The sequence below is a fragment of the Erinaceus europaeus genome, chromosome 13 (genome assembly GCF_950295315.1).
Source record: "Erinaceus europaeus chromosome 13, mEriEur2.1, whole genome shotgun sequence".
In the NCBI taxonomy this organism is placed as follows: Eukaryota; Metazoa; Chordata; class Mammalia; order Eulipotyphla; family Erinaceidae; genus Erinaceus; species Erinaceus europaeus.
Window position 1 is genome coordinate 28,960,155 of NC_080174.1, and position 25,312 is coordinate 28,985,466.

General features: G+C 39.4%; 1 protein-coding gene across 9 annotated transcripts in view; it reads right to left on the reverse strand.

The window, feature by feature from the left end:
• Nucleotides 1–25,312, reverse strand: part of SNX14 (sorting nexin 14) — a 98,084-nt gene that overhangs the window by 57,733 nt on the left and 15,039 nt on the right. For all 9 annotated transcript variants that reach the window (XR_009553680.1, XR_009553679.1, XM_016193579.2 and 6 more), the window contains exons 3-7: nt 24,890–24,966; nt 24,724–24,802; nt 14,683–14,726; nt 10,012–10,099; nt 2,857–2,941 (exon numbers count right to left, since the gene is read on the reverse strand). Coding sequence is in view for 7 of the 9 variants with exons in the window: in XM_016193579.2 (XP_016049065.1) it covers nt 2,857–2,941; nt 10,012–10,099; nt 14,683–14,726; nt 24,724–24,802; nt 24,890–24,966 (373 nt within the window). In the remaining 2 variants the exon portion in view is untranslated. The remainder of the gene's footprint in view (nt 1–2,856; nt 2,942–10,011; nt 10,100–14,682; nt 14,727–24,723; nt 24,803–24,889; nt 24,967–25,312) is intronic.

Genomic DNA, 25,312 nt, shown 5'->3' on the forward strand with positions numbered 1-25,312 from the left:
CTTTCACATCAACAACATTCAAGCAAACCTTTTTTTTTCTTCCCTACCCCCCTATTTGCCCACTTCTCAAAATCATTCAGGCAACCTTCCTCTTTTTTTCTTCATATTTTTATTTATTTATTTATTATTGGATAGAGACAGGGAGAGTGTGAGGGGGGCAGGGGAGATAGAGACAAAGAGAGACAGTGAGACACCTGAAGTCCTGCTTCATATCTTGTGAAGCTTTGCCCCTGCACATGGTGGGGACCAGGGGCTTGAACTCAGATCCTTAAGCTCTGTAATGTGAACGCTTAACCAGGTGGCCCACTACCTGGCCCCCAGGCAAATTTTTTAAGTATTTATGGTGCAACCTGTAAGATGGTGCAGTGGATACAATGTTGGTTGTATAATGTTCTTTCAATCCCTGTCATCACATGTGTCAGTGATGCTCTGGTTCTTTCTTACTTCTCTCATAAATAAAAAAATATATAAAATATAAAGCAATTTTGGTATTAAAACTGACTCCCTTGGCAAGTTCTTTATCTCCTACCAAGAGTATATAACAGGGTCTGCAAAATAGTTCACTTGGACAGAGTTTGTGCAGATGTTCACTTGACAGATGCACAAACCAGATTCAAGCCCAGCCCCCTACCGCAGTGCTGTGGTCTTTCACTCTCTCTGTCTCTATGCAAAAAAATAAGTAAATAAGTGGTATCTTAAAATATTTGAGAGTAAAGATACTGTGCCTTTAAATGTACCTCTCTTCTTTTAATTATTTATTTATTTATGAAAAAGATAGAGCACTACTCTACCACTTGTGAAGCTTCCCCCATGCAGGTGCAGACTGGGGGCTTGAACCTGGGTCCTTCTGCAGGAGAATCTATGCACTACTTCTGAGCCCCTGACCTGCAATTTTCAAAATTGCAGGACCTTTTAATTGCAGAATCTTAATGGAATCTCAACATTAATTACATGGCTATTTTTGTATTTTATTTATTATTATTTTTATTAGTGATTTCATATTTACAAAATTATAAGATAACAGAAGTATAATCCCACACTATTCCCACCACCAGAGTTTTGTGACCCCATTTCCTCCTCTGGAGACTGCAATAGTTCTTCCAAGGTCACAGATATGGGTTGGCTAGTATTTTATAATTATATATAACGTATTATGTCATATATAAATATATGTTATTTTTGGCCTCCTCCTTTTTGCCTCCAGGATTATCACCAGGGCTTGGTGGTCAGCACCATTGCTCCTTGGAGCTATTTTTCCCTATTTTATTGGGCAGGATAGGGAGAAACTGGGAGAGATGGAGGAGATAGGGATAGAGAAAGACACCTACAGACCTGCTTCGCTGCTTATGAAGACCATCCCCTCACCACCACCCCACCCCAACCCGCACAAGTACGGAGCAGGGTCTCCAACCCAGATCCTTGCGTGGATCCTTTCACTTAGTACTATATGCCCTTAACCAGGTGCAACACCGCCAGCCCCCACCCATTTTTTTCCTATGGTCCTACCTTCTTTTTTATTATTGTTTATTTATTTAAGAAAGGAGACATTAACAATACCATAGGATAGGAGGGGTACAACTCCACACAATTCCCACAACCCTATCTCCACATCCCATCCCCTCCCCTGATAGCTTTCCCATTCTCTATCCCTCTGGGAGTATGGACCCAGGGTCGTTGTGGGTTGCAGAAGGTGGAAGGTCTGGCTTATGTAACTGCTTACACACTGAACATGGGTGTTGACTGGTCAGTCCATACTCCCAGTCTGCCTCTTTCCCTAGTAGGGTGGGGCTCCTTCTTTTCCTTTCTAAGTCACACCTACATCTATTACTACTTCTGAATGCCCTTCCTTTTTTCCTCTTCTCTCTCTGGGTCCTGATGAAATTGGGGATCAGAGCCCTCTGGTCATCTTCCCCTAACATTTCTTCCTGCTCTGGAAGTATGGACCAAAACTCTTTTTTTAAAAAAATATTTTATTAGTGATTAATAATTAACAAGATTGTAGGATAAGACGGGTACAACTCCATACAATTCCCAACACCAGAGTTCTGTGTCCCACCCCTCCATTGGGAAGCTTCCCTATTCTCTATTGCTCTGGACTAAAATTCTTTATAGGTACAGAAAGTGGGAGTTCTGGCTTCTGTAATTGCTTCTCTGCTGGACATGAGTGATGGCAGGTTGATCCATACCCACAGCCTGTTTCTATCTTTCCCTACTGGACAGTAGTAGTGTTCTGGGGGGGTGGGGGTGGAGGAGACAGGACACATTAGTAAAGTCATCTGAAACTCTTACTGCCCAGCCCCGTCATCACATTTTTAACAGGGAAAATACATATAAGAATTCTGATATGTCGATATTAACAATGGTAGTAGTATATAGGATTAACTAGAATAAGTCAAAATTATTTTAAATCATTAAGGAGAGATGTGAGAGATATCACATAGGAATTAATGAAGGCAACAGACTGTCTCAAAAGAGAGATGAGAAACAAGTCATGTTTCCAAAAGCTGACTGAGTAAATTTCCATAAATTCCTTAGTGTTCTTAGTCACTTAATTAACCAAATATTAAAAGGGATTTCAGTTTAAAAGTATGCTCTCTCACAACAAATGTGAAAAAATATGCTCTCTCACAACAAATGTGAAAAAGTATGCTCTCTCACAACAAATGTGAAAAAATCAATTAATGTATCAGTACTCAGGTATCTGAGGCAAAAGTTGATATTGAAGACAAAAGTACATACCTATCTTGGGAAGATTTGAGACTGTACCTCAGAGATAACAGTCTTAAAACAGGCATTTCCTCCGTAAAATAATTGAAAACAAAATCACTCAATCTTTGTAGTAGAAAACTGTATTACCTTTCAGTCTGGCTTTAACTATCACTTCTATATGCTTCATTGCTGCTTTTAATAGCTTCTTGGTTATAATAGATGGGATATCCACCTAGAAAAAGTCAGTATTAAAGTAAAACTTTTAAAATAATATCAGTAAGTTACAATGGTATGAACACTTTATGTAAACTATTAGCACATATCTTAAAAACTAGAGGTATTCAGTCTAAACTTAAAAGCATGAGGTCCTGAGTTCAATCCCCAGTATCACATGTTGTAGAGTGGTAGCCTGGTTCTCCCTCCTCCTCCTTCTCTTTCTCTCTCCTTCTGACAAATAAATAAATAAATAAATAAATAAATAAATAAATAAATAAATAAATGTATATAAAATTAAAGGTACAAGTCAGACTTTTAAAATTATAATTTAGTGGTCATGGAGGCGGTTCATTGGTAGAAAACAACATGCAGGGCATCCTAAATTGGATCTCTGACACCATAAATGCTAATGATGCTCTGATTCCTGTCTTTCTCACTCATCAGATAAGTAAACCTTCAAAAGATTATATAGATATAATTTTATATATTACTTATTTTTTATTGGACAGAGACAGAGAGAAATTGAAAAAGAGAGGGAAGATAGAAATAAAGAAAGGGGGGCAGGTGGTGGTGCACCTGGTTAAGCACACATGCTACAATGTGCAAGGACCAGGGTTCAAGCCTCTGGTCCCCACCTGCAAGAGGAAAGCTTTACAAGTGGTGAAGCAGTGCTGCAGACTGTCTCTGTCTTTCCTCCTCTCTATCTCCTTCTTCCTCTTAATTTTTGTCTATCTCTATCCAATAAGTAAATAAAAATAATAAAAAATAACTTAAAAGAACACACATTTGAAACTTGCATTTAAGAAAAAAGAAATAAAAAGAGTTATCTTCACACTACTTTCCTACAAGATCAGGGGTTTTGAACCAGGTTCCTTGCATAGTAACAAGTATGCAACCAGGTTCCTTGCATAGTAACACTCAGCCAGGTATACCACTACCCAGCATGCAATTTTGTATGTGTGTATAAAACTATATTTGTAGTTTTAAAAAACATTTTACATTCTTGAATCATATTAACTGTAGCTTAAGACTAGTTTAATACAGTCTTAATTCCATAATACAGTTATGGAAATACAATATGCATACCCTAAATACTAAATTTTCCTCAAAAATAATATGCTTGACATTTCATTATGAAATCTTTGTTTTAAATGTATTCAAGAAATTATTTCCCAAAAATTTATCACCTCTATGTGGCATTAAGTTTGCACTTAATAAAATTATTTGAAAACGGCAGCCCAGGAAGTAGCACAGTAACTAAAACATTGGACCAAAAATCAGGAGGTCCTGAGTTTGAGCCCCAGCATCACTTGTGCCAGAGTGATGCTCTTGTAGTTCTCTTTCTATCTTATATTTAAAAACAAATAAATCAAGGAGTCGGGCTGTAGCACAGCGGGTTAAGCACAGGTGGTGCGAAGTGCAAGGACGGGCTTAAGGATCCCGGCTCCCCACCTATAGGGGAGTAGCTTCACAGGCGGTGAAGCAGGTCTGCAGGTGTCTTTCTCTCCCCTTCTCTGTCTTCCCTTCCTCTCCAACAACAAGGACATCAATAACAACAACAATAAAACAACAAGGGCAACAAAAGGGAATAAATAAATAAAAAATAAGTTTTAAAAAAATCTTAAACTTACTTGAAAATGAGCACGCACACAGGTGCACACACAAGTGCACGCGCGTGCACACACACACACCATCATGATGGCACACCAAGTTAAGCAAACATAGTACTAAACACAAGGACTCACACAAGGATCCTGGTTGGAGCCCCCAGCTCCCCACCTGCAGAGGGGTGGCCTCACAAGCGGTGAAGCAGATCTGTAGGTGTCTATCTTTCCCCCTATTTTGCCCTCCCCTCTCTGTCCTATCCAATAAAATGGGAAAAATGGCCTCCAGGAGTAGTGGATTGTACCAACAGCACTGAGTCCCAGATATAACCCTGGAGGCAAAAACAAAACAAAACTAAACTTTTTTTAAAAAGCATCTTTTTAGGCCAGAGAGCTGGGCTCACCAAGGCAGTGCTATATGCCCAGCAGGCACAAGCCCCAGAACCATGTGAAAAGTCTTTTGGCACTAGAGGAAGCTCTGGTGCCCTGGATGTGTCTTTCCTGTCTCTCTACCTGAATGAAAAAAGTAGTCCAGGGCAGTGAAACTGCACATTCTCAGGGTTGGCTCCAAAAAAAAAAGAAAAGTAAATACATTTATTTTTTATTCAGGGTACAAGAATTCTGGTTTTAAAAAAACTGAAACACTATTTTGTAATGACATTAAGTTTCATCATTCCTTACACTTTTCAATTTAAAGGTTGAAAACTGTATGGTAGGTCAGTTTTATACAAACATAAAAGAGAACAAAAAAAAAAATACAACAGCTGGACTTCAATAGGTTTATCTTCCACCACAAAATTTAACTTATTTATTTACTTAGATTATTGTTTTCCTTTTACCAAGAGGTATAACAAAATTCCACAACAGAGTTAAATTCTGTGTTAATTTTTCAAATATCTATTTATTTATTGGCTGCCAGGGTTATTGCTGGGGTTCAGTGCCTACACAACAAAATCCATCACTTTCAGCAGTCTTCTATATACTTTTTTTTCCTTTTGAATAGAGACAGAGAAAAATGGGGCAAGAGAAAAAGAGGGGAGAAAAAGAGATGCCTGCTTCACTGCTACACTGCTCATGAAGCTTCTGCCCTGCAGGTGAGGACCAGGGGCTTGACCCCAGGACATTGGCATAGTAACATTTTCACTCTATTAGGTGTATGACTGCCCAGTTCCAACTTTTCAATTCTTTCTTAGTTCCAATTTAAGAAATATTAAAAAATAGAATGATAAATCTCATGATTATGGAATATATAACCCCAAATTTTAGTGAATTACTGATAAGACCTAGAGTAGTTTACTGATATCTTGTAGCTATGTAAGATCAAACATGTTCAGTAAGAGGGGATGTTTTTCCCAGTAACATGCCTTTTCACAAAACAGCACAATTAGTCATTTATCCTTGGCCATTTTACCCAATGATTATAAATTGTCTTATGTGGGATAATTGTGAAAGCATGGTAAGAGCATAGGGGAACTCCCATCATAAAGATGAAGGTCTGAAAAGATACCCCACCTGTCAGCCTCTCCCTGACTCAGTTTCCTCTTGTCACTCTCCCAAGCATCACAAAACCCTACACCCCCCCTAACACTTAACTCATCCCCTTGTTATAAACCAAATGGTTGCCAGCTTAAAGTTCACTATAAGTTCACCATGTTTGATCACATACAAACTATACTCCATCACCCTACCCTGTCAGCAGAATAATAGTAAAGCCCACTCTCCATTTGCTCATTCCTTGATCACATATACTCCATATATATCAATATTCTGCCTTAACCAAAAGGCTTTTTCTCTGTCTGCCTCTCCCTTGCTGGTATAATTAACATGTTTTACTAAATACCTTCAGCTAATTGACTCTCTTACCCAATAGCCACTAATCATTCCTGAACTTTCCTCTACTCCCATCAATTCTCTTCATTCCTTAAATCTTTCACCATGAGGGTTTTGACCTTTAAAACCCATCATTATTGTCACATGTGAAAAATGTCCTTTGTTCCCTTCTGCTATTTAAACCTTGCCTTCTGTACAATAAATGGACTGTTTGCAACTAAATGGTCCCGTGGTCTTTTCCTGTTGTTAGCCACTAGAGTTAACAGGAGAGGCCAGTTCGGCTTACCTCTGTTGTGAGGCCACCCACGCGAGTACCAGCAGTCTTATATTTATCAAACAAAATGTTTAATTCTCATTTTATAAATTTTATCTTCATAGAGAACTTATAAAAATTTTCTCTTGCAAATTCCATTTTGGAGACTTCAGATCAGGGAGCCAGGTGGTGGCACACCTGGTTGAGCGCACATGTTACAGTGCTCAAGGACCCAGGTTCAAGCCCTGGGTCCCCACCTGCAGGGGGAAAGCTTTGCAAGTGGTGAAGCAGGGCTGTAGGTGTCTCTCTGTCTCTCTCCCTCTCTATCACCCCCTTCCCTCTCAATTTCTGACTGACTCTATCTAATAAATAAATAAAAAGTAAACATGTTTTAAAAAGAGAGACTTCAGATCAGAATCAAAACAGTATATAAATAGGTTTGTCTCTAAACTTTGACTGACAAAAAAATGTGGACCTTAACTTAGTCTTTGTTTTCATTATTGCCTATAAAATCAATTTATGTTACTCAGAAATCGGTGTCAAGAACTTAACATTGTACTGCAAATAATATGACCCTAACTTATACTGCTAATAACATGACCCTAGCCTAATTCTTTCCCCTTTGAAACTTAGGCAAAGTTACCAACTTTCTAGGAAATGGCATTAATAATGACCTACTTATCTCTCAGAATAGTGATGTAGTTAAGAATAATATATTACATAGCAATCCAAATATCAGATATATGACTTCAAACCATATATCTGATATGGAACTTTAAAATATTTGATAAATGTACCAGAATGTGTAATAAATTCTTACAATTAAATAATAAATTCCTGACAGTAACCCAGGAGACAGCACAGTAAATATAGCATTGCACTTGCAAGTACAAGTTCCTCAGTTCGGCAGTGCAGAAGGTGGCTCAGTGTTAAAGCACTGAACTCACAAGTATTAGGTCCTGAGTTTGATCCTCAGTATTTCATGTACCAAAGTGATGTTTTTCAGGCTCTCTGTCACTTTCTTACTAAAAAATAAACAAGGTCTTTTATTTAATTTTTTTCTTTTTAAATTTATTTTCTTTTTCTTATGTAGAGACAGAATTGAGAGGTTAGAGGGAGAGAAAAAGAGAGGCACCTGCAACACTGTTTTACAGCTCAGAAAGCTCTGTCCCCTGCAGTAGGGATCAAGGGCTTGGGCCTGGCTCCTTGCACACAGTAACATGTACAGTCAACCAGATGCAACATTGCCTGGCCTCTTTAGTTTTTTGGGTTTTTTTTATTACTATTTTTATTTTACCAGAGCATTGCTCAGCTCTGCTTTATGGTTGTGCTGGGGATTGAACCAGGGGCCTTTGGTGCCTAAGGTGTGAAAATCTTTTTCCATAACCATTATGCTATCTCCCCAGCCCAAAAAAAATGTCTAAATTCAATCCCTAGCACCATAAATGCCAACGTCATACTCTGGTTCTCTCTCCCTCTTTCACTCTTCATGAATAAATAAATCTTTTTCCTTAAAAAATAGTTTCCTAGTGACTAGATAAAATAGTTCAACTGGTAAAGCAATAGGCTCATATATCTGAGGTTCTCAGTTCAATCCCAAGCACCACATGGAACAGAGTATGCTCTGACTTTTCACTTGTCTCATGTGAAAGTCTTTCTCATATGTAATCAATAAAATAAATATTTTTAAAGTCGTTTTCTAAACATAAATGAATAAATCATATGAAGAAATATTTCTTGAATTAAATAATACAGTTTAAGGGGGCTGGGTGGTGGTGCACTGGTTAAGTGCACACATTATAGCAGCCAAGGACCTGGGTTCAAGCCCCCAGTCTCCACCTACAGGGGCAAAGCTTCATGAATGGTGAAGCAGTGCTGCAAGTCTGTCTCTCTCTCTCTCCCTCTCTATCTTCTCTTCCCTCTCAATTTCTCTCAGTTTCTATCCAATAAATGATAAATAAAAATTTTAATAATAATAATACAGTATAAGGGATGCAGCACAGCAGTAACACACAGGAATTGAAAAAGTTCAAGATCAATAGCCAGAGCTGAGAAGCACTCTGATGAAAAAAACATATGTATACAAGGATATATATATATATATGTATATATATATATATATATTTGTGTGTGTGTGTGTATGTCGAAATAAGCATATAAAAATTATCAACACATGTAAGTCACCAGAAAAATGAAAAGCAGAGGCACAATGATAAACCATTTTATATCCAATTTGGATTATAATCTAAAGTGAGATAAGAGGTCCTAGGACCTGACTCAGCAAGTAAAGATTCCCCTTGATATGCATGAGGTCCTACGCTCAGTCCCCACAACAAATAGGAGCACTAGAGACAACGCCAAGGAAATTCCATGGTGCAGAGCTTCGGTGTCTCTCCCTCTCTTTAAAAAATACAAAGTTGAGGGAGTCGGGCTGTAGCGCAGCGGGTTAAGCGCAGGTGGCGCAAAGCACAAGGACGAACCCCGGCTCCCCACCTGCAGGGGAGTCGCTTCACAAGTGGTGAAGCAGGTCTGCAGGTGTCTATCTTTCTCTCCTCCTCTCTGTCTTCCCCTCCTCTCTCCATTTCTCTCTGTCCTATCCAACAACGAAAACAACAATAACTATAACAATAAAACAACAAGGGCAACAAAAGGGAATAAATAAATAAAATAAATATTTAAAAAATATATATATATGATAGTTTAAAAAAAAATACAAAGTTGCATATCACACCAAAGTAAAAGACTCTGGGGTGGGTGGGTGGGAAGAATACATATCCAAGAAGGATGACAGAGGACCTACTGGGAGTTATATTGTTATATGGGAATCTGGGGAATGTTATGCATGTACAAACTACTGTACTTACTATTGAATGTAAAACATTAATTCCCCAATAAAAAAAAATACAAAGTTGTACTCCTCTTACCCTATGGTCTTGTAAATATTTCCATTTTATAAATAAATTAAAAAATGTTAAAAAAAAATAAAATGAGCTGGAAGAGAAAAAAATATACAAAATAAAAACCAAGTCAAGGGCTGGGGATACAGCAATGTAAGACACTCATTTCTAAGGCTCTGAGGTCCCAGGTTCAAGGACCAACTCACCTTAAGCCAGAGCTGAGCAGTGTTCCCATCAAACAAACACACACAATACTGTGAAGTAACAAAGTGGAGAGTTCTGGACTTGCAACCTTGAGATCTCATGTTTGATCCCAAGTACCTCCTATACCAGAGTGCTGCTGTGGCCTCTCTATCCCTCTCTATCTATCTCTCATGAAATGAGTAAATATTTAAAACAAAACAAACAAACAAAAATATATATACAGGACAAAATAAAATTAAGACCCTAAAATAGCTCTTTAGTGATGATAAACCCCAAATTCCATATTTATAGTATATACCTTGTGAATCCTTCGTATTATGACAGATGCAAAAAAGCGTAATGTTATTCTCAGTTCATCAACAAAGGAGTCATCATCTGTTACATCCCTTCAATTGAGGAGAAAAGCAAAAATTCAGGTTAAAGAAATACATAGTTTCACCTTTTAGAAATGAAAGTATAGAAAACTCCTCTATTTTCCATTTATTTTTCTTCCTTTTTAAAAAAATGCATTCTATTACAAAATAAGACAAAAGTTGAAAAAAATATATCGTCTATAATGCTAGTACCAAGGCATAATAATAATTTATAACACTACGATCATTTTCTAAGCATCATAAGAGAAATTTTTAAAAATCAAAGAGTAATTCTGGAGAAGCAATAGAATTAAATTGGTACAGTATCTTAAATTAGTTTAAAATACTTAGAAATTAATAATATGAACTAATTCTTTTAAAAAGTGTTTAAAGTATACATTCTATTTGATTAAGAAAACAGAGCAGGGGAAGATAGTATAATGCTTATGCAAAAAGACTCATTCTTTCTGGTCAATCCCAGGCTATCCCATCACCTGGGACACTAGTCAGGGAATCCCTGAATTCCCCTTAGATATAATGAGCCTAGACTGCTAACAGATTCTCTCTCCACCATCACTGGTCACTTCCATCAGGAATGTTATCATAAGCCCTCTTCATGGGCCTCTCCAGGACTTTGCCCTCACTGTAAAGTAGCAATGGAAGAGACTGCCCCACTCTCTAAAGGGAGGAGTCCCTACTCTCATCCATTCTCCTACTTTTTTGGTTTCTATTTTTTAAACATTTTGTCCTGCTTTATATCTTACTATTTTTCAATAAATTGTAGATGCCACTACGATTCAATCTGGACTCCCCTGGGCAGATGACCTCACCAATGTGTTCTGGAACCTCACCTCTCCAGAACCCTACCCCACTAAACAGAAACAGGCTGGGGTGTATGGATTGATCTGCCAATGTCCATGTCCAGTGGAGAAGCAGTAACAGAAGTCAAAACTCCCACCTTCTACACCTCAAAATGAATTTTGGTCCATTCTCCCAGCAAGGAAGAAATGATAAGCAGAATATGACCAGAGAGCTCTGAACCCCAATTCCACTAGGACCCAGAGAGAGAAGAGGAAAAAAAGGAAAGACATTCGGAAGTAGCAATAGATATATGTGTGACTTAGAAAGGAAGAGAAGGGCGAGGTAGAGAGCATAATGGTTATACAAAGAGACTCTCATGTCTAAGGCTCCCAAATCCCAGGTCCAGTCTTCCGTATCAGCACAAACCAAAGCTGAGCAGTGCTCTGGTTAAGAGAGAGAGAGAGGGGGGAGTCAGGTGGTAGTGCAGCAGGTTAAGCGCACATGGCGTAGAGAGCAAGGAATAGTAAGGATCCTGGTTTGAACCCCCGGCTCCCCACCTGCAGGAGAGTTGCTTCACAAGCGGTGAAGCAGGTCTGCAGGTTTCTCTCTCTCCCTCTCTCTATCTTCCCCTCCTCTCTCCATTTCTCTCTGTTCTATCCAACAACAACGACATCAATAACAGCAACAATAATAACTACAATAATAAAACAAAAAGGGCAAAAAAAGGGAATAAATAAAAAAAGGGAGAGAAAAGAAATAAGCAGGGGAGAGGAGGGGAGGGAAGCGGGGGGAAGAAAGGAAAAGAAGGCAGGGCCATAGAAAAAAATGAGCAGGATAGACAGACAGATAGGTAAAGAAATAATAAGGGGCCAGACAGTGGAACACCCGGTTAAACGTATACATTACAGTGCACATGGACCCAGGTCTAAGCCCCCAATCCCCACCTGCATGCAGGGGAGAAGCTTCACAAGTGGTGAAGTTGAGCTGCATGTACCTCTCTGTCTCTCCCTCTACCCTCTCAATTTCTCCCCATGTCTATCCAATAATGAAAAATACATAATTTAAAAAATAAAAGAAATAATAGTCAACCCATGTCTGTGACCTTGGGACAACTACCACAGTTTCCAGCGGAGGGTATGGGAACACAAAACTCTGGTGGTGGGAATGGTGTGACATTATACCCCTGTTAACCTAAAGTTTGGTAAGTCAATATTAAGTGACTAATAAAACTAAATAAATAAATAAATGGGTCTCATATCTGAGTCTCTGAAGTCCTAGTATTAAGCCAGAGCTGAGCAGCACTCTGGAAATAAATGAATGAATGAATGAATGAATGAATGAATGATTGAATGAATGAAGTAAGAAAGGAAATAAACTGAAACTCAAACTTTTTTTTCCCATTATCATGGCTTCACCACTACAGGCCAAACTTTTTAGATAGAAAGAGACAGAGGACAGGTGTGGGGGGGTGGTAGAGAGATAAAACAGCTCACCCTGTTACCATGCATGAGTACCCATGTTTGAGCACCTGGCCACCATATGGAGTAGCTTCAGAGGAGAGGGAAGGCGGAAGCTTCATGAATGGTGGAGCCATACTACAATTCCTCTTCTTTCTCTCTTCTCCCTCTCAACCTATCCCTGTCTCTCAACAGAAATTTTGACAATTTTTTTTTTTCCTAAGGAGCTACTTTGCACTTTCCTCAACTGTTGAGTTCCCCCCAGAAGACTTAAGATACTTCCCTAATCAAAGGCAAAAAGAAAGGTAGATATAATGGTGGTATGCTGAACTTGAAGATGCTACTATAAAGTATCTTGGTAGAATAAGGAAAATAATTTCATCAACCATACTTCCCACTATGAAACACAGTGGTATGAAAGCACCAATAGCTGTAATGAGGATAAAATACATAATTTAACATTTAGCTACACAGACTATATGTCTGTAGAGACATGGGGATATAAGAGGGCCAATACAATAGAATTCATTTGATAAAATCTAAACAAAAAGTTACTTTGCATAGCCTCTCAGAAAAATATAGCAATCTAAATATTAATTGATTTACCTCACTAAAGAGCAACACAACTATAATATTTTCTTAATTAAAAAATATAAAATGGGGATGGGATATGGAACACTAGTGGTGGGAAATGTGTGGAATTTTACCCCTCTTATCAAGTCACAGAGGTACAACTGTTCAAATATATAATTAAACACATGATGTTTACCTAAGGATACATGTACTTATTAAATGATATGACTTAGGTTTCAGACTCAATTTTGCAGAGCCAGAGTCTTACATATGTACAATTTCAACACTTTTTTCAGAGAGCAAGAGATTTAAAAAAAAAAAAAAAAATGGAAAAATGGAGAGATACCACAACATTGAAGCTATCTCTGGTGTCAAAGCACCTCTCATATGGTTCCAGTGTTCAAAACTAGGCACTCACCCTAGCCAGTGACCTATCTTCTAAACTTCAGTATTTTTTTTCCCCCAGATCTAGAGTATTTTCTATATCCTTCAAGGTACAGTCAAGCAGATACCAAAAGTTGCTTTGGGAAACAAAATTTCCAGGAAAATTACAAATGACATCATCTTTTAAAGTTTTACCATCTTTATTTACTGGATAGAGACAGCCAGAAACCAAGACTGTAGGAAGAGATACAGAGAGAGAGAGAGAGAGAGATGTGCAGCACTGCTTCACTACCTGCAAACTCTTCCCCCTGCTAGTGGGAACAGGGTCTCAAGGGGAGACAGAGAGAAGGCGAGAAAGATAAGATACCTGTAGACCTGCTTCACTGCTTCACTGCTTCTGAAGCGACCCTCCACAGGTGGGGAGCTGGGGGCTCAAACCGGGATCATCATGTCAGTCCTTCCACTTCATGGCCATGTGCTTAACCCACTGGGCTACTGCCTGCCTGCCCTCCCCCCCATTTACTTACTTTTTATATGAGAAAGATACAGAAAGACACACAGAGAGAGCTACCTAAGCACTACTCAGCTCTGGTTTATGGTGGTGCTGGGGATTGAACCTGAGACCTCAGAACCTCAGGCATAAAAGCCTTTTGCATAAACATTATGCTGTCTCCTCAGGTCCTCCTTCTTTTCTTTTTTAAGATTCATTTATTTATATGAGAGAGACAGAGAATGAAAAGGGGAGAGAAGACCAGAGCACTGCTTGAATCTGGTTTGCGGTGGTACCAGGAATTGAACCAGGACATCTGGAGCCACAGGCATACAAGTAGGAGCTCTAACAGGCAGAATTATTTCCTCAACCCCTAACAAGTTACTTTTATCTCTCAAGAAAGTTTTGGGAGGTTGTTTGTGTCACCCACTTTGCTATCATTAAAACATTAACTAATTCTATTAACAGCTCTTAGCAAGCTTGTGCCTCTCAAGCACCACCTGATAATCTCCGATTATATTTTTGATGATAAGAATTAACTGAAAGAATATTACTAGCATCTAATGAGAATGGGATACTCCTAAATATTTTATAATGCATAGTACAGGCTTCCACAACAAAGAATTACTTGAGGTGAAATGGCAATAATGCCAAAGCTGAGAAATTTCAAACTACACTGAAAACACATTAGCAGTCAGGGGATATAGCTCAACTAGTAAAGTGCCAGACTGAGTCTCCCAGTTCAATGCCCAGCACTACATTTGCCAAAGTGATGTTCTGGTTTCTCTCTTTTTCTTATATGAAGCCCTATTTATTTCATATGAAATAAATTAATCTCTTTTAAAAAAATCATTAGTACACTTAATGGTATTCACATACTATGGAAAAAAAGTCTAATAGAAAGAACATACCTGTACCATGGATAAACAAAGTTTTCCAACACTAATTCAAGAACCTGAATAAAAATAAATTTTAAAGAAAAATCAATTAGCCAAATCTAGGAAAACAATTTAAGTAATACTAATATATTATCAAAGGCCAAGTTTACTATTCCAAATATCTGACATCTAATATACTTTCCACATGACAAAAAAGTACAAGTCAATCTTATACTGTCATTCTGATAATCAACTAAAACACATTTTGAGTTATGTGGAAAACTGAAAAGTGTTATGCATGTACAAACTACTGTATTTACTGACGACTGTAAAATGTTAATCCCCCAATAAAGGAAAAAAAAAGTTTTTTAAAAAATAAAACACATTTTGAAAACCATCCTTAAAAAATTACTATTCAGGAGTCGGGCTGTAGCGCAGCGGGTTAAGCGCAGGTGGCGCAAAGCACAAGGACCGGCATAAGGATCCCGGTTCGAACCCCGGCTCCCCACCTGCAGGGGAGTTGCTTCACAGGCGGTGAAGCAGGTCTGCAGGTGTCTTATCTTTCTCTCCTCCTCTCTGTCTTCCCCTCCTCTCTCCATTTCTCTCTGTCCTATCCAACAACGATAACAACAATAACAACTACAACAATAAAACAACAAGGGCAACAAAAGGGAATAAATAAATAAAAAATAAATATTTAAAAAAAAATTACTATTCTAGTGGGCCAGGAGGTGATGCAGTGGATAAAGCACTGGATACTCAAGCATGAGGTCCTGAGTTCGATCCCTGGCAGCACATGTAGCAGAGTGATGTTTGGTTCTTCTCTCTATTCTCCTATCTTTCTCATTAATAAATAAATAAAATCTTAAAAAAAAAAAAAACCTATTCTGGGCAGAGATAGATAGCACAGTGGTGGAGAGTCGGGCTGTAGCGCAGCGGGTTAAGTGCAGGTGGCGCAAAGCACAAGGACCGGCATAAGGATCCCGGTTCGAACCCTGGCTCCCCACCTGCAGGGGAGTCGCTTCACAGGCGGTGAAGCAGGTCTGCAGGTGTCTATCTTTCTCTCCTCCTCTCTGTCTTCCCCATCTCTCTCCATTTCTCTCTGTCCTATCCAACAACGACAACAACAATAATAACTACAACAATAAAACAACAAGGGCAACAAAAGGGAATAAATAAAAAATAAAAAAAATAAAGATAGCACAGTGATTATGCACAGACTCTCAAGCTTGAGGCTCCAAAGTCCCAGGTTCAATTCCCCCAACCGCACCATCAGAGTATAGAACAGTGCACATACTTCTAAATATATCCATAAAAAAAAAAACTTAAAGAAAGAAAAATAATAGAATAGTGGTTTTTGGTCCTGTCTCTGTAAGTCAGCTAATTGTTTTTATATTTTATTTGGGAATAGAGAGACTCATATAAAAGGTCAAACTAGATATCATTCTTAAGAATAATGACCAGGAAGTCTGGCGGTAGCACAGGGGTTAAGACACATGGCGCGAAGCACAAGGACCTGCGTGAGGATCCCACCTGCAGGGGAGTCGCTTCACAGGCGGTGAAGTAGGTCTGCAAGTGTCTATCTTTTAATCCCCCTCTGTCTTCCCCTTCTCTCTCCATTTCTCTCTGTCCTATCCAACAACAACAATGCCAACAACAATAACTACAACAGCAATAAAAACAAGGGTGGGCGTAGCGCGGAGGGTTAAGTGCACATGGCGCAAAGCGCAAGGACCTGCACAAGGATCCCGGTTCGAGCTCCCGGATCCCCAGCTGCTGGGGAGTCGCTTCACAAGTGGTGAAACGGTCTGCAGGTGTCTTTCTCTCCCCGTCTTCCCTTCCTCTCTCGGTTTCTCTGCCCTATCGAACAACGACATCAATAACAACAATAATAACTACAACAATAAAACAATAAGGGCAACAAAAGGGAATAAATAAATATAACAATATTTTTTTAAAAAAGCAATGGCAACAATAAATAAATAAATAAATATTAAAAAAAAAAAGAAGAAGAATGACCAAAAGAGAACACAATGAGGATTTCTGGGTTACAGATAATGCTTTGCTTTTTTTTTTCCCCCTCTGGGAATTGGCTATATGGATATATTTTCACTTTATAAAAATGTAAATTGGGAGTAGGACGATAGCACAGTGGGTTAAGCGCACGTGGCACAAAGCTCAAGGACCAACTTAAGGATCCAGGTTAGAGCCCCCGGCTCCCCACCTGCAGGGTCACTTCACAGGTGGTGAAGCAAGTCTGCAGGTGTCTTTCTCTCCCCCTCTGTCTTCCCCTCCTCTCTCGAGTTCTCACTGTCCTATTCAACAATGAACATCAACAACAACAATAATAACCACAACAAGGGCAACAAGAGGGAATAAATAAATATTTTTTTAAATGTAAATTAAAAAAGATATTAAGCTAATGAGGCCTGGGAGCTGGCACAGTGGGTTAAGCACGGGGTCTCATGTCATACCCAGCACCACAGGTACGAGAATGGTGCTCTGGCCCCCACCCATTTTTCTCTCACTCTCATTAATAAATCTTTTTAAAATAATAATAATAATACTAGGGGCTGGGTGGTGGTATACCTGTTTGAAACCATGTGTTGCAAAGTGCAAGGACCCAGGTTCAAGCCCCTGGTCCCCACCTGCAGAGGGAAAGCTTTGTAAGTGGTGAAGCAGTGTTGCAGGTGTCTCTTTGTCTCTCTCTCCCTCCCTGTCTTCCCTTTCCCTTTCGATTTCTGGCTGTCTCTATTCAATAAATAAAGATAATAAAAAAAATTTTTTTTTAATAATAAGCTCAACATTTAAACTAACCACATAAGCCATGAGCGGAAAAAAATAACAAAAAAGCTGCTGAGTGTTAAACCTTGAATTTATTGGGTTTGGGTGTGACCATATGTTTTAATGTATAAAAGGGTTTGCAGAGCCAGGGAGATAGTTCATCTGGGTTCTGCTTTGCTATGCACATGATCTAGGTTTGAGCCCACAGCACACCGCATAGGAGGACTATAGCACTAGAACAAATTTTTTTTTTTCCCCTTGAGGGTTATCGCTGCACTATGAATCTACTGCTCCTGGAGGCTATTTTTTCCCCTTTTGCTACCCTTTTTTATTGTTGTTACTATTATTGTTTTTACTGCTGTTGTTGTTGGATAGAACAGAGAGAAATCAAGAAAAGAGGGGAAGACAGAGAGGGGGAGAGGAAGATAAGACACCTGCAGACCTGCTTCACTGCTTGTGAAGCAACCCCCCTGCAGGTGGGGAGCCAGGGGCTCAAACAGGGATCCGTAGCCAGTCCTAGTGCTTTGTGCCATGTGCGCTTAACCCATGGTGCTACCACCCAGCCCCCCTAGAACAAGTTCTGTGCTGTGCTGCCTCTCCCTGACTGGCCGTAATAGCTGGCCAACAGTAGGGATGCCCCAGGGACAATTGCAGTGGGCAGAAACTTCATAGAATGGGGCCAGGGAAGGGACTCAGTAGTAAACTGTATGCTTTGCATAAATGAAGCCCTGAGTTCAATCTCTGGGACCACATGAATGAAGTAGAGGTAGCTGCGAGTGTGTCTTTGTCTCTCTAAATAAAACTAATAATAATAATAATAATAAAGTAATACAAAAAATAGATAAAGTAAAACAATGTACATGATTTAACTGACTATATGCCTTCTCTGGTAGCAAACCTAGGCTGTGGAATCTAACAAGGCAGTAAGAAAGTGGATACTTCACTGCAAAACTAAGCTATATTAGCTGGGGGTGGGAGGGTGGGGGGGAGACACAAATAAACATAATGGGGAGCACTAGGAAATTAACCATTCAACATCTGATTTCTATTCTACATTCAATCACCAAATCCTACTGGGTATACAAACCAAGGGCTCTTTACAGCTGCCCTGTTCATTGTCTCACCCCTATGTAGTACAATCACCTCTAAAGCAGTCTCCCTACTTCCAAGGTAGCTCCCTCCTTTCTCCACAGAGCTGCTAAAGTAATGTAAAACATATTTGACTACATCACTCAGTTTCATGCAAGTCTCATTATATCAAACCACAATATATCAAAGTAAGAAAAATAGAGCAGCACTGATTCTGAATGGGTGGGGAAAAGTTTCATGCCAGTAGCTGTGACCATTTACTTCCTCCCTACCTCCTACTGCCTCCATTCAGTCACATCTGAAAACTCTTAATTATTAAACAGTTTGTAAGTTACTGGCTTCCATGATGAATTAAAACCCTATAGTGTGGCCTCTGATTTTAAAGTCTTTTGATGGTCTGATTTTTAAAGGTCCGTATAAAAACAGGCTAACAACTAAGTTAGACATGGTTTTAGATTAGTTCTGCTATCAATCAACTATAAAATTTGACAAAATTATTAAAACTCTCTAAACTCCAGTTTTGCTAAGTCACCAGTAATGGCATTCACTTCATAAGTTGCATATAGATAATATGAAATAATGTAAGAACAGTGAATAGCACAGTGCTTAGAACACAGTAAGTGGTCAATAAACATTAGTTACCACAACACTGTCTCTTTATTGTTGACATCCTCACATTTTACTTTCCAAGTTATTGAACATTCCACTAGTTTCAAAGCCTCTTTCTCTTCAAATGTTCTTGAGAAGGGGGCCAGGTGGTGGAACACCTGGTTGAATGCAGTTAAAATGCACCAAGGAGCCAGGTTCAAGCCCCCTGGTCCCCACGTGCAGGGGGCGTCGCTTCACAAGTGGTGAAGCAGGTTTGCAGGTGTCTTTCTCTCCCCCTCTGTCTTCCCCTCCTCTCTCCATTTCTCTCTGTCCTATCCAACAACAACAACATCATCAACAATAAAACAACAAGGGCAACAAAAGGGAATAAATGAATATTTTTTAAAAAAGTTTTTGGAACCAGGCAGTAAAGTACCAGGTTAAGTGCACATAGTAGAAAACACAAGGACCTGCACAAGGATCTCAGTTCAAGCCCCCAGACCTCCCCCACAGAAGGGGGAGGGTGTCACTTCACAAGCGGTGAAGCAAATCTTCAGGTGTCTCTCTTTCTCCCCCTTTCTCTACCTCCCCCTCCTCTCTCAATTTCTCTCTGTCCTATTCAATAAAATGGAAAAAATGGCCTCCAGGAGCAGTGGATTCGTAGTGCAGGCACTGAGCCCCAGTGATAACCATGGAAGCAAAAAAAAAAAAAAAAGTTCTTGAGAAGAATGGGGGTGAGTGGAGACAGAGGGGCCACTGGACCTCAGTAGAAGGTGAAATATAGTCCGCTATCCATACACTACACAGTGTGGGTATGGAACTATTCCCTCCCACCACCATAATCTTATACTATTGGAAAAACTGTTAAATCACCAATAAAGAAAAAAAAAATAAGTCCTTCCCAAACTCTGAAATATTATTTCCCATAATGTCAGCCTGACAAACCTCTGGTCATTCTTCCTGACTGCCCCTTAACAATTAAGCACTTTATCTATGTATAAAAATTCCATAGTTTGTCCATTACTACCACTATTGTTGCATAAAATTATATTACGGGGGCCAAGTGATGATGCACCTAGTTAAGTGCACATAGTATCATGCACAAGCATCTGGGTTCAAGCCCCTAATCCCCACCTGCAGGGAAAATGCTTCACAAGCAGTGATGCAAGTATGTAGGTGTCTATTTCTTTTTCCCTCTCTATCTCCCCATCTCTCTCAATTTCTCTTTGTGCTGTCAAATAAAATAGAAAGAAAAAAATGGAGAAGATGGCTGCTGGGAGCAGTGTAATCATAGTAGTGAACATGGAGCCCCAGTGATAACCCTAGTGGCAAAAAAAAGAATAAGGAAGGAATTATCATATTTTAAGATGTTTACATAATAGCCTCTTTTCCTAGACTGAAGTTACTCTAAGAGAAAGGGAATATTATCTTACTTTTGTTTTTTTTCCCTTGCACCTTGCCCAAATCATACCTAAACAAGATCTCAAAAAATGCTAGGAAGTAGGTCAAGAGCATTATATAAATTCTTTGATTTTCTTATTATTATTATCAAGTATCAAAGCAGGGCAGTGCACACTTACCATGCACAAGGATCTGGGTTCAATCCCCCAGTTCCCACCCACAGGAGGGAAGTTTCACTAACAGTGAAGCAGCACTGCACTTACTCCCTCTCTATCTTCCCCTCCCCTCTCCATTTATCTTTGTTCTATCAAAAATGAAAAATATTTTAAAAACATTTTTAAAGTCTTTTAAAAAAATAAAATGATAGGGAGTTGGGTGGTAGTGCAGTGGGTTAAGTGCACGTGGAACAAAGTGTAAGGACTGGTATAAGGATCGCAGTTTGAGCCCCTGGTTCCCCACCTTCAGGAAAGTCACTTCACAGGCAGTGAAGCAGGTCAGTAGGTGTCTATCTTTCTCTCCTCCTCTGTCTTCCCCTCCTCTCTCCATTTCTCTCTGTCCTGTCTAACGACAAAAACAACAGTAACTACAACAACAATAAAAAACAAGGGCAACAAAAGGGAAAATAAATAATATTTTCAAAAATTTTTTTAAAAAATGACATGGAGTGCCTAAGACACAATTAATATGTCTTCAACAGACATCAAATCTGCACTGTCCAATAAAATTATGTAAGCCACATATGTAATTTTAAAAGTTCATACTAGCTCATTTTTTAAACAACATGACAAAAGGAAACAGATAAAATTAATTCTATAAAATATTTAACTCAACAAATCTAAAGCATTATCATTTCAACATGTGAACAGCATAAAAAATACTGGGTTGTCTGAAAAGTAATGATGCATTCTTGCATAAAAAATATGGAAAAATACGTCGTGACTTTTCTAGCAACCAAAATTAATAGGGCATTTACAATCAACTTTTCTTAGTAAGTACTCAAAAATCTAGTACATAATTTACACCTATAGCAACCTCAATTTGGACTAACACTTTTCAAGTGTTCCTTAAGAATCACACATTGTCACAAGGGCAACAAAAGGGAATAAATAAAAAAAAAAATCACACATTGTTAGTAGCTGTCATAATGGGCAGCACAGTAAAAAATCAGGAATCCTAAAGATTAAAAAAAAAGTTTTAAAGAATCAATAAAAAAGAAAAAAATTGAGCAGCACATTATATATGCACCATATTTTCAGTCAAAGAAGGATACAAACTAGACAAAACTTAAGATGTATAATGTTACTACGCAGCTAATCAGCTATCAGCTACCAGCAATGTATTTGGTCCTGCACTTTGTGCTGGGAACAAATGAGCCCTTGCTTGACTGTTTTCTCAGAAAGCTTGAACAAGTGAGTTTCTGAAAAAATGATATGTTCCCAAATGGCACTCTCATCTACATCTTTCTCTTTCATACATATAAAATAGAGAAATGTGACTGAAATAGGGAGAAGCTTTCTATTACTGCACTAGGTAATAACAGTGCAAATTATCCCCTCCTTAGTTTTATCCTTCAGTTAACTGTCAAAATTGAGATCACAATCTGAAAAATTATGTATCTACTACTATTAGCTCAGATATCTCTACGGAATTACAAAATGATCATTTCTATTGTATTATCATGAAAATGAGCAGTGTGGGGAGGAGCCAAGACAGCGGCTTGGAGACAACACCTGGTGTGAGCTCAGCAAGGAAGCTTCTTTCTTTATTTCTTTCTTTGCCTCCAGGGTTACTGCTGGGGCTTGGTGCCTGCACCATGAAGCCTGAAGGCCATTTTTCCCCATTTTGTTGCCCTTATTGTTACCCTAGTTGTTGTCATTATTATTGTTGTTATTGCTGTTGTTGTTGCTGTTGGATAGAACAGAGAGAAATGGAGAGAGGAGGGAAGAAAGAGAGGGGAAGATTAAGACAGGCACCTGAAGATCTGCTTTACCACCTGTGAAATAACCCCCCTGAAAGTGGGGAGCTGGGGTCTCAAACCGGGATCCTTATAACGGTCCTTGCACTTCTGACCATGTGCACTCAACCCACTGCACTACCACCCAACCCCCAGAGGCTACTTTCAACCTGGGAATCTCCAGAGAGGCCACCAGGTTCCAGACACTATCATGCCGCCAATCAGACTTCCCTGGGCAGACAACCTCACCAATGTGTCCTGGAGCCCTACCACCCCAGATTCCTACCCCACTATGGAAAAAGAGAGACAGAGTGGGAGTATGGATCAACCTGCCAATGCCCATGTTCAGCAGGGAAGCAATTACAGAAGCCAGAACTTCCACCTTCTGCAACCCATAATGATCCTGGGTCACACTCCCAGAGGGATAAAGAATAGGAAAGCTAGGGAGGGGGTTGGATACAGAGTTTTGGTGGTGGGAATTGTGTGGAATTGTGCCCCTCTTATCCTATGGTCTTGTCAATATTTCTTGTCAATAAATAAAAATTTTAAAAAGTAAAATAAAGGGAGTCAGCGCAGCAGGTTAAGCACACATGGTGCAAAGCGTAAAGACCAGCGTAAGGATCCCGGTTCGAGCCCCCAGCTCCCCACCTGCAGGGAGTCGCTTCACAGGCGGTGAAGCAGGTCTGCAGGTGTCTTTCTCTCCCCTCTCTGTCTTCTCCTCCTCTCTACATTTCTCTCTGTCCTGTACAATAACAACAACAATAATAACTACAACAACAATGAAAAACATGGGCAACAAAAGGGAAAATAAATAAAGTAAATTTTCAAAATGAACAGTTTTAATAAGAGTTAAGGAACAGTGGTCCAGGGGGAAGCACGGTAGATAAAGCACTGGAGTCTCAAGCATGAGGTCTCAAGTTCAATCCCCAGCAGCAAATGTACCAGAGTGCTTTCTCTCTCCTCCTATCTTTTCATTAACAAATAAATAAAATATTTTTAAAAGGAGTTAAAAAATAATTAGGAGGTGGAGAAGATAGTTTAATAGTTATGCAAACAGATTCTAAGGCCTGAAACTATGAGGTCCCACATTCAATGCTTAGCACCACCATAAGCCAGAGCTGAGGAGGAAAAAAGAGTAACTAGGTAAAACATTGCTTTTCTTGACTAAAATATCCATCTTACTCAAATTGCATGCTTCTAAATATCAACTACCCAGCCAAGAACTGACTAGGTGAATTATATTAAAATGTCCTGTGAGAGGCCGAGCCGTAACACACCCAACTGAGTACACATGTTACAAGGTACATTAATCAGGGTTCAAGTCCTCGGTCCCCACCCATAAGGGAAAGCTTTGAAAACAGTAAAGCAGTGTTGTGGGTGTTTCTCTTCTTCTCTATAACCCCCTTCCCTTTCGATTTCTCTCTATATCTATCCAACAGATAATGTGCTTGTTTGTCTGTTTTTGGTTTTTTGCCTCCAGGGTTATTGCTGGGACTCCGTGCCTCTACTACAAATCCAATGCTCCTGGTGGCCATTTTTTCCATTTTTATTGGATAGGACAAAGAGAAAGTGTGGGGGGGAGACAGAGAGAGAAGGGAAGAGAGAGAGAGAGAGAGACACCTGCAGATCTGCTTCACTGTTTGTAAAGCAAACACCCCTGCAGGTGGGAAGCAGGGGTCTCAAATCGGGATCCTTGCACAGGTCCTTTCTTTTCTTTTCTTTTTTTGCGAGAGATGCAGAGAGAGAAAGACACAGAGAGAAACACCAGAGCAATGCACAGCTCTGGCTTATGTGGTGCGGGGAACTGAACCTGGAACTTCAGAGGCTCAGGCATGAGAGTCTCTCTCTGCATAACCATTATGCTATCTATCCCCGCCCAACACAGGTCCTTTCACTTCATACTATGTGCGCTTAATCCAGTGCACCGCCCGACCCCCCTAAATAATTACTATTTAAAAAGGTGCCTTCTGGGAGTCAGGAGGTAGTGCAGCGGGTTAAGCGCAGGTGGCATAAAGCACATGGACTGGTGTTAAGGATCCTGGTTCAAGCCCCTGGCTCCCCACCTGCAAGGGAGTCACTTCACAGGCGATGAGGCAGGCCTGCAGGTGTCTTTCTCTTTTCTCTCAATTTCTCTCTGTCCTATCCAACAATAACGATGACATCAATAACAACAGTAGTAACTACAACAATAAAAAGAAAAAGGTGCCCTGTGATTTTATTCCCATAAGCACTTAGCATTTCCTGCTTGAGTTAGTTACCTCTGAAAGAGATGCATCAACCTTAGAAGGAATTTTCAGGTCTAGCCATGGCTGGTAGTTTTCAAGTAGCAAGGCAGGCCTAAAGAAAACCAGGTGACTAAATTACTTGGAAGTCCAAACTATAATTGAAAGGATAAACAAATGAAAGAATGTTCAAATAACTTACCTATGTCGTTTACATTTCACTTTACCACAAATAGCACAGCTACGACCTTGAGGAAATAATTCTTGCAGTCCTAATTGCTAAAAAAAAAAAGGGGGGGGTTGGGGAAAAAGTAGAAAAAGTTTATCTTTACATATCATCTTTATCTTTACTAAAGAAAATAATTTTTTAAATAGCTTATTAATAATGTAAGAATTCAGAAGTCAGTTTTTTTTTTTTTTTAACATTATTATCTGCTTAAAAAGTGAAGCCACTAAATAGTCGCAGTGAATCTAGGGAAATAGCCAAGTGGGTAAAGAGCAAGGCTTATTGCCTAGGTTTAATCCCCAGAGTGGCATATACCACAACAGTGCCACCCAACCATGGGCAAGTGTCCTCTCTCCCTCTCCTATCTGTGTCTGTCTGTCTGTCTGTCTGTCTGTCTGT